The sequence below is a fragment of the Pangasianodon hypophthalmus genome, chromosome 24 (assembly GCF_027358585.1).
Source record: "Pangasianodon hypophthalmus isolate fPanHyp1 chromosome 24, fPanHyp1.pri, whole genome shotgun sequence".
Taxonomy (NCBI): Eukaryota; Metazoa; Chordata; class Actinopteri; order Siluriformes; family Pangasiidae; genus Pangasianodon; species Pangasianodon hypophthalmus.
This window is the reverse complement of record NC_069733.1, coordinates 734,032-745,664: the sequence shown is the minus strand read 5'-3', so window position 1 is coordinate 745,664 and position 11,633 is coordinate 734,032. Positions and strand designations below refer to the sequence as shown.

At 44.9% G+C, this 11,633-nt stretch overlaps 1 protein-coding gene across 1 annotated transcript in view; it reads left to right on the top strand.

The window, feature by feature from the left end:
• LOC113528156 (protein unc-13 homolog B) overlaps positions 1-11,349 on the top strand; it is a 42,571-nt gene extending 31,222 nt beyond the window's left edge. Inside the window, exons 19-33 of the mRNA XM_053229136.1 lie at positions 1-62; positions 135-231; positions 337-480; positions 781-858; positions 1,543-1,620; positions 4,622-4,710; positions 5,662-5,808; positions 6,136-6,259; positions 6,432-6,476; positions 6,576-6,647; positions 7,891-8,038; positions 8,162-8,218; positions 8,387-8,479; positions 9,556-9,715; positions 9,934-11,349. The exon at positions 1-62 is cut by the window's left edge and continues 65 nt beyond it. Of these exons, the coding sequence (XP_053085111.1) occupies positions 1-62; positions 135-231; positions 337-480; positions 781-858; positions 1,543-1,620; positions 4,622-4,710; positions 5,662-5,808; positions 6,136-6,259; positions 6,432-6,476; positions 6,576-6,647; positions 7,891-8,038; positions 8,162-8,218; positions 8,387-8,479; positions 9,556-9,715; positions 9,934-10,225 (1,686 nt within the window). The 3' untranslated portion in view covers positions 10,226-11,349. The remainder of the gene's footprint in view (positions 63-134; positions 232-336; positions 481-780; positions 859-1,542; positions 1,621-4,621; positions 4,711-5,661; positions 5,809-6,135; positions 6,260-6,431; positions 6,477-6,575; positions 6,648-7,890; positions 8,039-8,161; positions 8,219-8,386; positions 8,480-9,555; positions 9,716-9,933) is intronic.
• The last annotated feature ends 284 nt before the right edge of the window (positions 11,350-11,633 follow it).

The following is an 11,633-nucleotide window of genomic DNA, read 5'->3' as shown; positions in this document are numbered from 1 at the left end:
CTCTACAATGAGTACGTCAAAGATCTGCCCTCTGTCTCAAACACAGTGCCCGAGTACCCAGCGTGAGTACACACTACACACACACACACACACACACACCCACCTCTAATCACGCTGTGTGTCTCTGTGTGTAGCTGGTTTGTACAGTTTGTGCTGCAGTGGTTGGGTGAGAATGAGGACGTGTCCATGGAGTTCATGCACGGTGCTCTGGAGAGGGACAAGAGAGAAGGGGTATACACACACACACACACACACACACACACGTACACACACTGGATTGGTCCGTTCTTATAGATGTGTCAGCTGTTACCCTTTCTCTGACCTTTGACCTCCCAGTTCCAGCCGACGTCTGAGCACGCTCTGTTCTCCTGCTCGGTGGTGGACGTCTTCACACAGCTCAACCAGAGCTTCGATATCATCAAGAAGCTGGACTGTCCCGACCCCGGCATCGCGGCCCAGTACAACCGCCGCTTCGCCAAGGTACACCAGGAAATTACTCACATTCTACTCCAAAACTCCATAATACTCCAGAAAAACAGCAGCTAATTCTAATGATGCAGGATAAAGTGGCTAGAAAGTGTGACGTGCTGTTCTTTAATTAATAAGAACAGTCGTAATGGTTAATTGCTTGGTAGAAGAGGAATAATAGACTTGGGGACGTGCTGCTGTAGGAAATTAATCATCTTTGTGCAGGTAACAGTAACTGTGCTTCATGACTCAGTGCTTCAGCACAGTGTTGGTTAATAAAGCTGTGAGTAACGGTACGTGTTTCTCCTTCAGACGATCAGTAAAGTGCTGCTGCAGTACTGCGCCTCGCTGTCCAACAGCTTCCCGTCCTACTGCGACAAGGAGAAGACGGTCAGGGGCTCTGATTCACACTCCCTCTGTCTGTGTGTGTGTGTGTGTGTGTGTCTGTGTGTGTGTGTGTGGCAGTAGATCAATCTGATCTTGTTATTCTAGCCAGATCAGATCAGGAACTCGACTTGACTTTTCACACTTAACTAGCGTTACCTAAGATACGTACGTTAGCTGAGTGTGTTTCTGTAACTAGCTGAGCTTTAATTGGCCAAGAAAATATTTAAAAAACTGGAACTTCAGTGCAAGACCACTGTTTAATAAACACTACCATCTGTCTGTCTCTCTCTCTGTCTTTCCCTCTGTCTCTGTCTTCCTCTCACTCTTTCTCTCTCTCTTTCTGTCTCACACTCACTGTCCCTCTGTCACTGTCTTACCTTCTCTGTCCCTGTTTTTTCTCTGTCCCTCTCTCCCTCTCCCTGTTTCTCGCTGTCTGTCTCTCTCTCTCTCTCTTTCTCTCTCTCTCTCTGTCTCTCTGCCCCTGTCTCACTCCTCCACTCACTGTCACTTTCTCACCCCATGTCTCTGTCTCTCTGTCTTTATCTCTCCCTTTCCCTGGTTCTATGTCTCTGTCTCACTCTCTGTCTCCTTTTATCTCTCTTTCTCTCTCTTTTACTCTCTCTCTGCTTTCCCTTATGATTGACTCTCACTCTCTCTCTCTCTCTCTCTCTCTGTCTCTCTCTCCAGCCCTGTGTGTTGATGAATAATGTGCAGCAGATGCGGGTGATGCTGGAGAAGATGTTTGAGTTTATGGGAGCCAAACAGGTGAATGAAACAGCTTTCACTCTCTGTCTCACTCTCTCTCTCTGTCTCTCTCTGTCTCACTCTCTCTCTCTGTCTCTCTCTCTCTCTCTGTCTCACTCTCTCTCTCTCTGTCTCTCTCTGGTCTCTCTCTCTCTCTGTCTCTCTCTCTCTCTGTCTCACTCTCTTTGTGTCGCTTGATGAAAAAGACAGGAGTGAGTGTACTGCTTCAGCCATCACAGTTCAGTTACAGTCTAATTCATTGACAATCACTGATCACCTGCTGATGTGTAGTGTTGTGTGTGTGTGTGTGTGTGTATGTATATGTGTGTGTGTGTGTGTGTGTGTGTGTGTGTGCGTGTATGTGTATGTGTGTGTGTTTCACTGTGTTGTAACAGTGAAATCACTGTTCTGTGTGTGTGCTGATTATTGCTGTGTTTGTTTCTAGTTAACTGCTGAGGAGGAGAGGGTAGGTGGAGAGCAAGTAACCCACTAGTAGTCATCCTGTGTGTGTGCGCATATGTGTGTGTGTGTGTGTGTGTGTGTGTGTGTGGATGTGCGCATGTGTGTGTGAAAGGTGTGTATTTACACAGCGCCGCCCCTGTAGTTCCACCCTGTCTGTGTAGAGTGATGAAACTTTACCGGGAACATTATCACACTGTAGCTATTTCGAGTGGAGTGTAGATTAGTTGTAGATAAATTGTTAAATTTTGCTGTAGCTGATTTGTAGTTCAGCTGTAGTTCGGCTGTAGTTCGGCTGTAGTTCAGTTGTAGTTCAGTTGTAGTTCGGCTGTAGTTCGGCTGTAGTTCAGTTGTAATTCAGTTGTAGTTCAGCTGTAGTTCGGCTGTAGTTCAGTTGTAGTTCAGCTGTAGTTCGGCTGTAGTTCGGCTGTAGTTCAGTTGTAGTTCGGCTGTAGTTCGGCTGTAGTTCGGCTGTAGTTCGGCTGTAGTTCGGCTGTAGTTCAGTTGTAGTTCAGTTGTAGTTCGGTTGTAGTTCAGCTGTAGTTCGGCTGTAGTTCAGTTGTAGTTCAGTTGTAGTTCGGCTGTAGTTCGGCTGTAGTTCGGCTGTAGTTGGCTCTTTGTCCATCTGATACACACACGTTTCCATCCAGCTGGATTCTGACTAACTAGAAGCTCCAGAAATCCAAATACACACCTGAACTTCACAAACACTCAGATGGAAACTAATCAAAGCTACCTGAGTGTGTGAGTGTGCGTGTGTGTGTGTGTGTGTGTGTGAGTGTGAGACCTTTTCATGCTTTTGGAAACACATACAATGCAGAAATCATTCTCTGGTCGTTTTTTTTTTTTGCAAAGCTTGAGAATGAGGAGGAGCAGGAGGATCCGGATGAAGAGGTTTGTGAGAGAGAGTGTGTGAGAGTGTGTAAATGTGTGGGAGAGTGTGTAAATGTGTGGGAGAGTGTGTGTGGGTGTGTGTGTGTGACATTTTCATGCTTTGGAAACACACACACGATGCAGAAATCATTCGGTGATTGTTTTGTTTCACAAAGCTTGAGAATGAGGAGGAGCAGGAGGATCTGGACAAAGAGGTTTGTGTGAGAGAATGTGTGTAAGTGTGTGTGTGTGTGTGTGTGTGTGAGTGCCTATGTGTGTGTGTGAGTGTAAGTATATGTTTAGTAAAGAGACATCACACTCTTTCCCTGCACTTCAGGTGGTCTCTGATGATGAGGGCAGCGAGGTGTGTATCTAAACTGAGTGTGTGTGTGTGTGTGTGTGTGTGTGTGTGTTAGAGTAAGTTAACTTTTCTCCTGATTCTGACTCATTTCTTATTATTTCATACCTCTCCCTCCCTCTCTCTCCCTCCCTCACTCTCCCTCCCTCTGTCTCTCGCTCTTCTTGTCCTCCCTCGTTCTCCCTCGTTCCCTTGGTGTCGTGTTTTGTGTAACGGACAGCAGGTGTTTGTGGTGCTGTTTAACACACACTAACACAATGTGAGACTCAAAGCTCAGCTCTGTCATTAAATACATCATCGAATCTCATACCTGCAAATCAGTCCATCAACACAAAATGTCCAAAAACTGACCTGATGAAGATTAGGGGATGGTTAACACACACACACACACACACACACACACACACACACACACACACACACACACTGTACAGGGAAAAGATGAGCTTCAGTCTCTAACTACACACCTACACAGTGAACAATAGGGTAGGAGTGTGTAATAAACTGCAGTAAGTGTTTAGAAACCCACCGCTGTACCTAATATACACTTGTACATGCACCCCACACACACACACACACACACACACACACACACACACACACACACATACACACACTACCATGTCAGTGTCACGGCTGCACTGAGAAGCTTGTATTCACTGATGGATGGGGTGCCATTACTTTGTGCAGCTCAATAGACAGGCCACAGTCAGTAAATTTATACATACAAAGTAATCTATATGGTAAATGCACCTCATAAAAGTGTGTGTGTGTGTGTGTGTAAAATCAGATAGTAACATCTGTTCAGCTCAGTGACTGACATGATTGGATCACTAGGGGCATGAGGCAGATTGTGTGTGTCTGTGTGTGTCTGTGTGTGTATGTGTGTGTATGTGTGTGTTCTCATGTTTTGTCTGTGTGTCTGTGTTTGCTTACACCAGGATGAGAAGAGAGACAAAGAGAAAGAGGTTTGTTACTGACACACACACACCACATGCACACACCACATTCACACACACACACACACACACACACACCACATGCACACACCACATTCACACACACACACACACACACACACATTTACTGTGTCCTTGCTCTGAATTAGTGTGCTGTATTTGAATGTTTGTTGTGTGTGTGTCTGTGTGTGTGTGTGTGTGTGTGTGTGTAATTATTTTGAAAGGCTTTCAAAACTGAGTGGCAGAAATTCAAAGAGAGACAGACAGAAAAATTCCTCTCCTGTAAAGCAAATTATCTGTATATTGTGTGTCTGTGTGTGTGGGTGTGTGTGTGTGTGGGTGTGGGTGTGTGTGTGTGTGTGTGTGTTTACAGTTGGACTCAGAAGCAGCAGAAATCCTGAATGATCTTCAGGTTAAACTCAACACGGTTCTGGACAACCTGAGCGCTGTGTTTGCTAAGAGGTACGTCATCATCATCACCATCATCATCATCATCATCATCATCATCTTCTTTTTCATCACTATCTTCATCATCACCATCATCAACATCATCATCCTCACCATCCTCACCATCCTCACCATCATCACCACCATCACCACCATCAACATCATCATCCTCACCATCATCACCATCCTCATCATCATCACCATCATCACCACCATCACCACCATCACCATGGGCCCGTATTCAGAGTCTGTGACTTAAGTCCAAAGGTTGTGTCAGTGTTTCCATGGGGAAAGTTGCTGGTATTCAGAGTCGGTTACGCAGCTGCTTAAGTGGATTTTCTGAGCTCCACATTCAGATTATTAAAATCTCCTGCATGTAGTTCACAAGGTTGCCAGATTTAAAAATTTAAAAATGAAAAATAAAAGGACTAATAAGATGATACCTGAGTGAGAAGATGGTGAGTGTTGAAATAAATCTAACAGGAGTGTCGTATATCACCAGTACATCACTGCATGAATAGTGCTAGCTTTAATGATCACATTAATCACTGGTTTAATTGAACAAAATGGCTTCCACATTCCTTATTCCTCAGCGCATTGAATAGCACCTGATCCAGCGCATCCGGTTATTTTAAAGTCTAGTATTTCTAGACTGTTGAAAAAAATCAGAGATAGAAGATACAGAGTGAAGAAGGAAACAGAGTTTTTTTTTACTTTGAATAATGATGTGAGCAATTTCAGATTTCAGCAATAACTCCTCACTATGAGTTCTGAGTGGTCTCAGGTCAGCCCCAGGAGCTTTCCCCACAGCCGTGACCTCCTCCTGTCGCTCCTGTCGCTCCTGCTGCCCTCTGGTGGACATGACGACAATGTCAAGACCTGAACTTACCTTCATGACTTGTTTCCTGATGTTAAACAATACCACATTACGTCTCTCTCTCTCTCTCTCTCTCTCTCTCTCTGTAGTTTCCAGGCCCGTATCAGTGTGTGTATGCGTCAGGTGGGTGAGATGGTGTATCAGGTTAAAGGTCCTCTGAACCAGAACTCCAGGAACAGCGCGGAGTCGGACGCCGTCACAGCGCTCAGGCCGCTCATGGAGTTCCTCGACTCACAGTGAGAGAAATTCACTACCGTTAACACAGAGGAAGGTGTGCAGTGTGTGTTGGTCATGCATGTGTGTGTGTCGAGTTTTCGCTTTCTTTTGTTTGGCACCAAGAAATCACTCCAACACACATGCTGTTGTTTTTCTCATCACAAACTCAGCTTTAATACTAGATTTTTACTCAAAATGCTTAAAAACGCTCTTAGATTGTAGCTAGCCTCAGTCATTAGCTTGCTCATGCTAGCCGTCTGTACTTGAGCAGTGATCGTGTGGTGTGTTCATCTTCTCGTATCATCAGCATGAGTTATATCTGAATGTGTGTGTGTGTGTGTGTGCAGTCTGAGCATATTTGCGGACGTGTGTGAGAAGACGGTGCTAAAGCGGGTGCTGAAGGATCTGTGGAGGAACGTTCTGATCTGCATGGAGAGAAGCATTGTACTGCCCGAGAGCAACGACAGCATCGTACGCACACACACACACACACACACACACGCACACACACACACACACACACACACATACACACACGCACGCACAGTTGTGTAACACAGAGTGATTCACTGAATATCAGACCTCTGGTTTTCTTGCTGTGTGTGTGTGTATGTGTGTGTGTGTGTGTGTGTGTGTTTTGCAGGGTGCTCAGCTTCTCACTGCAGCCAAGGAGCTCTCCAAACTAAAGGTAGAGTCCTTCATGTTTGTCAGTGTGACAACTGTTGGTGCTCACAAATGATTTGGAGTGGGCGTGTCTAACAGCTGTCAATCACTCTGGTTGCCGTAGGGAGGGGGCGAGGCCAAGTACCTGTCTCCAAGGCAGTGTGTGATCATGGAGGCGGCGCTGGACACCATCAAGGTGAGACACAGCCGTCTCTTATTTCTCCCAGTGTGTGTGTCGCTGTCATACAGCAGCTCTCACACCTCTCACTTTCTCCTCTTAATCTGAAATAATCTCCCGTCTGACGTCCGTCTGCGCCGCGATGTTCCACGCACACACCTCCTTCAACAGCTTTTTAATTTAATCCCGGCTGCTGCCTTGCTGTTTATTACCATCATGGAGAAGTCCGTGAAGAAGTTAAAGGTGTTCATTAAGGAATAACACACCACACACTGTGCTGTTGTACGAATCTAACACACACCTGGGTGGTGTGATACCTCACGTGAAGTCCTAAAGTGGATTATTACATTTGTATGACACCAGTGTGTGTTATTCCACTTATACCACAGCGATTTGCCAAAGATTACAGAGTTTAATTTATTAATAAACACATCAGGCTTTTCAGTAGATTATAGTTTTTCCTCGAAGCATGTTAGTTCCTCTTGTCACTTACGTTATAGCAGCTATAAACAGTCGTTCCCTCACCTGCCTCTCTCTCTTTTTCTCTGTCCTGAAGATAATATAATAAGACAAAAAAACACAGCTTGTCATGTTACCAAGAAACCGTAAAGAAGCGTAAACTCGTCTGTCCTGAAGACGTCTTACAGTTACAGCTTTACCTCTGACTGTTACAAAGCGCTGACACTGGAGACTCCTTCCATAAACGCTACATAAACGTCTCCTTATCCCAGGGAAAGCTTCATCATATCAATGATTTTTAATCCGTTTTATTATTAGTGGAGTGTGCGCTGTACACGTCCCTGAGACAGAGCTGTTGCTATAGAAACGATAACGTATTAGAGCGAGCGCATTAATGTAGTAAGTTGTTTTTGTGGCCTTTTTCTAACACAGGATGATATTTAGCTATGAAGTGATTCTCATCCTGTCTGCGTGTGTGTGTCACTGTGTGTGTGTGTGTGTCTCACTCTGTGTGTGTGTATGTTTCTCATTTTGTGTGTGTGTGTGTGTCTGTTTCTCATTGTGTGTGTGTGTGTATGTTTCTCATTGTGTATGTGTATGTTTCTCACTCTGTGTGTGTGTGTGTGTGTGTGTGTGTATGTTTCTCACTCTTTGTGTGTGTGTGTGTGTATGTTTCTCACTGTGTGTGTGTGTGTGTGTGTGTGTGTGTGTGTATGTTTCTCACTCTTTGTGTGTGTGTGTGTGTGTATGTTTCTCACTCTGTGTGTGTGTGTGTGTGTGTGTGTGTGTGTGTGCGCTACAGCATTTCTTCCACGCGGGTGGTGATGGTCTGAAGAAGTCGTATCTGGAGAAGAGTGATGAACTCCGCTCTCTGCATTACGCTCTGTCTCTTTATGCACAGAGCACCGACGAGCTCATCCGCACCTTCATCAACACACAGCACTCACAGGGTACACACACACACACACATACACACACGCACACACACACACACACACACTCACACACTCACACACTCACACACATTTAAATATGAATAAAAGAGTGTATGTTAGTGATGGTGTTTTCTGTAGTGCACAACGGCACAAGCATGAGGATCACACCTAAAGAGAGCTTACGACCTGAAAGAGGTGAGACACACACACACACACACACACACACACACACACACACACACACTGTCTGACTCTCTCTTTCTCTCTCTTCTCATAATGTCCCTCATTTTTATCTTTCCTCTCAGTTTAGCTCATGTTTAGGTTCCTCACCTGTGTGTGTGTGTGTGTGTGTGTGTGAGACAGCTTCTGGAATTGAGCAGTTTATAGGTGAGGCTGTGATTCAGGTGGACACGACGCCGCCCACTGCCAACACCGAGCAGAAGATTACTGTCAAAGGTCTGTGTCTGTCTCATTCTCTCTCTCTCTCTCTCTCTCTCTCTCTCTAGTTTCTCTCTGGTCTCTCTTTCTCTCTCTCTCTCTCTCTGGTCTCTCTCTCTCTCTCTCTCTCTCTCTGGTCTCTCTCTCTCTCTCTCTCTCTGGTCTCTCTCTTTCTCTCTCTCTCTCTTTCTCTCTCTCTGGTCTCTCTCTGGTCTCTCTCTCTCTGGTCTCTCTCTGGTCTCTCTCTCTCTGGTCTCTCTCTGGTCTCTCTCTTTCTCTCTCTCTCTCTCTCTCTCTCTGGTCTCTCTCTTTCTCTCTCTCTCTGGTCTCTCTCTCTGGTCTCTCTCTTTCTCTCTCTCTGGTCTCTCTCTGGTCTCTCTCTCTCTGGTCTCTCTCTGTCTCACTTTCTCACTCTGTCTGAAGTTTAAAATTCAGCAGTGCTTTATTGAAGCAAATGTTACAAACTACATTATTGCCAAAATAAATAGTGCGAGTAAATTAGAGCTGATTGCCAACAGTAAGCATTTATATACAGTATGTAGAAGCCGGTGTGTGTCTGTGTGTGAAGGAGGAAAATTTAGGAGGTGAATTTTTATTTTCTCTCAATTTTCAGCACATTTTCATAAACTCAACAAAAAAGACCAGAAAGTCTCAATATTTCCCGACTTTCTCTTTGTTCAAGTGCAGGCTCACATTGTGTGTGTGTGTGTGTGTGTATGTTGTGTGCAAACTCCACTGCCTCTGTCTGTCTCTCTGGCTCACAGCCACCCCTGAAAAGACAGAAAAAAACACACGTAAGTCGGCTGGCAGTAATCAGACTCACAGGTGAGAATCATCACGTGTTACCTGCCGGTTCGAGCCGCCTCCTCTCTGTCTGCAGCTGGTGCTAGACCACGCCCCCTCTGCCACAATATACTCAACACACCTAAGTAGAAAATGAATAAATAAAAACACACAAACAAACCAACAGACAAACAGGTAACTGAATATATTACGAGTGTGTGCAGGACAGTCTGTCTCACTCTCCAGATGGAACACATTACTCACACTTTCACACTATTCTCTCTCTCTCTCTCTCTCTCTCTCTCTCTCAGTGATCGGGGTGAACGATATGAAGTGGCAGACGTCAGGACTGTTCCGTCCGTTTGTGGAAGTCAGCCTGATCGGCCCGATGCTCGCAGATAAGAAGCGAAAATTCACCACCAAGTCCAAGAACAACTGCTGGACGGCCAAATACAGCGAGAGCTTCCTGTAGTGAGTGACCATCACGTAGACTTGCTGGATTTTCACGCTACTGTTCATGCTTAACCGCAGTAACATTCAGACGTGTGCACTGTTTTCTCCCCTCACGCTGGGACATCACACTTTGTGTATCATCTACAGCAGCACTATGCTGTTTTCTTAAAAATGTCTATAAATGAATGTAATTTTTTATATCTTTCTCTCTCCATCGCTCCGTCTCTCTCTGTCAGTGTTCTGGGTAACGGTGTGAGTGCTGAGTTCTACGAGCTGCAGGTGACGGTGAAGGATTACTGCTTTGGGCGGGCGGACCAGGTGGTGGGCGTGGCTGTGATCCCGTTAGCCCTGGCCGTTGGACCCGAGAGGCGGAGCTTCGTGTGTTGGTGCCCGCTGGCCCCGAGCATCACCACGGATCAGACGGGCACCACGACCCTGCGCATCCTCGCCCAGCGCCATGACGACGAGATTGCCAAGGAGTTCATTCGACTGAAGAGCGAGAGACGACCTACAGAGGAGGGAAGGTAGAGAGAGAGAGAGAGAGAGAGAGAGAGAGAGAATCAGAAAAAGTGCAGGCCAGAAAATGAGGGAAGTGACACATACACACACACAAATACACGCACAAATACATGCCCACACACACACACAAACACACACACACAAACACACACAAACACACACACACCTGTAAAACACACCTAGGTGTGACAAGCTGTGTGTGTCTTCAGGCTCAAGCTAATCACACTTACCCAGAATCCTTTGCAGAAAACTGATATATTTGAGCAAATAAAAAGATGTCATACATGTATATTGTTTTCTGTGTGTGTGTGTGTGTGTGAGTGTGTGTGTGAGAGAGAGAGAGTGTGTACCCAAAGCCAATTCCTTTTTGCCAAACTCAGACTTCTTGCCCTTTATACATTCTTTGCTATTGGTGGCCTTAAAAAGGGGCGGAGTCACAGTTCCTGATTACTGTGGTCTTTTAATCTTACCTTTTGATTGACCCCCCCCCCCCAAAAAAAGACAAAATTCCTCAACAAGTCATTTGACAGATATGAACCAATCAGCTAGAGATATTTATCAGAGTGGGCGGAGTCTGTATATGCTATAAACACAGTGGTCATTTAATGGCCTCTCCTCTTAAATGGTCTAAACAAGCTCCATTTTACACACACACACACACACACACACACATACACACACACACACACACACACTAATATTGCTAATATTCTGAGCTTTACTGCCCAAATATGCTGATCACTGCCATTGGTCAGCTTGCTATGCAGTGATTGGCTGAGAGACATGACGTGCCAGCTGAGTCGTGCGTTTTAGCCAATCACAGGATTGGTCTCAAAATGACATGTAATAATAATAATAATAATAATAATAACAATAATAATAATCATCTTGTGCCAAACAGATTAGATGTTTAGATTTAACTGCTGATTTATATTTTGTCTCTCCTCATTAATGCACAGGAAACAGTGTCTGTGCACTGAGGAACGCGTTTAGCATGGAGTCACTGTACATTTTATTTTCCGTATTGTCAAAATGTGGAAGAAGATATTTATTTAGTTATTATTAGATTATCACGGCTGTTACATATTCCTGTATCAACATGTGAATTTTGTAAATAAATGATTTATGATGAATACCTGGGCTCTGCATTTTGTGTCCCTATAACTGATTAATGAGTTATTTACAGGTGATATGTGTAATGGATTAAGTGTTATATGTGTAATGATTATATAGTATATGTGTAACAGTATAAATACAGGTCATGCTGTTAATATATTTTATTTCACAGCACTGAGAGGGAGCACAATGTGGCAGCTGAGCAGGTAAAGACGGATTTACAGACAGAGAGATTAAGATCAGGACAGTAGCAGTAACTACACGGCACCAGCAGGGGGCCCTGAAGTACAGCGTTACAGCC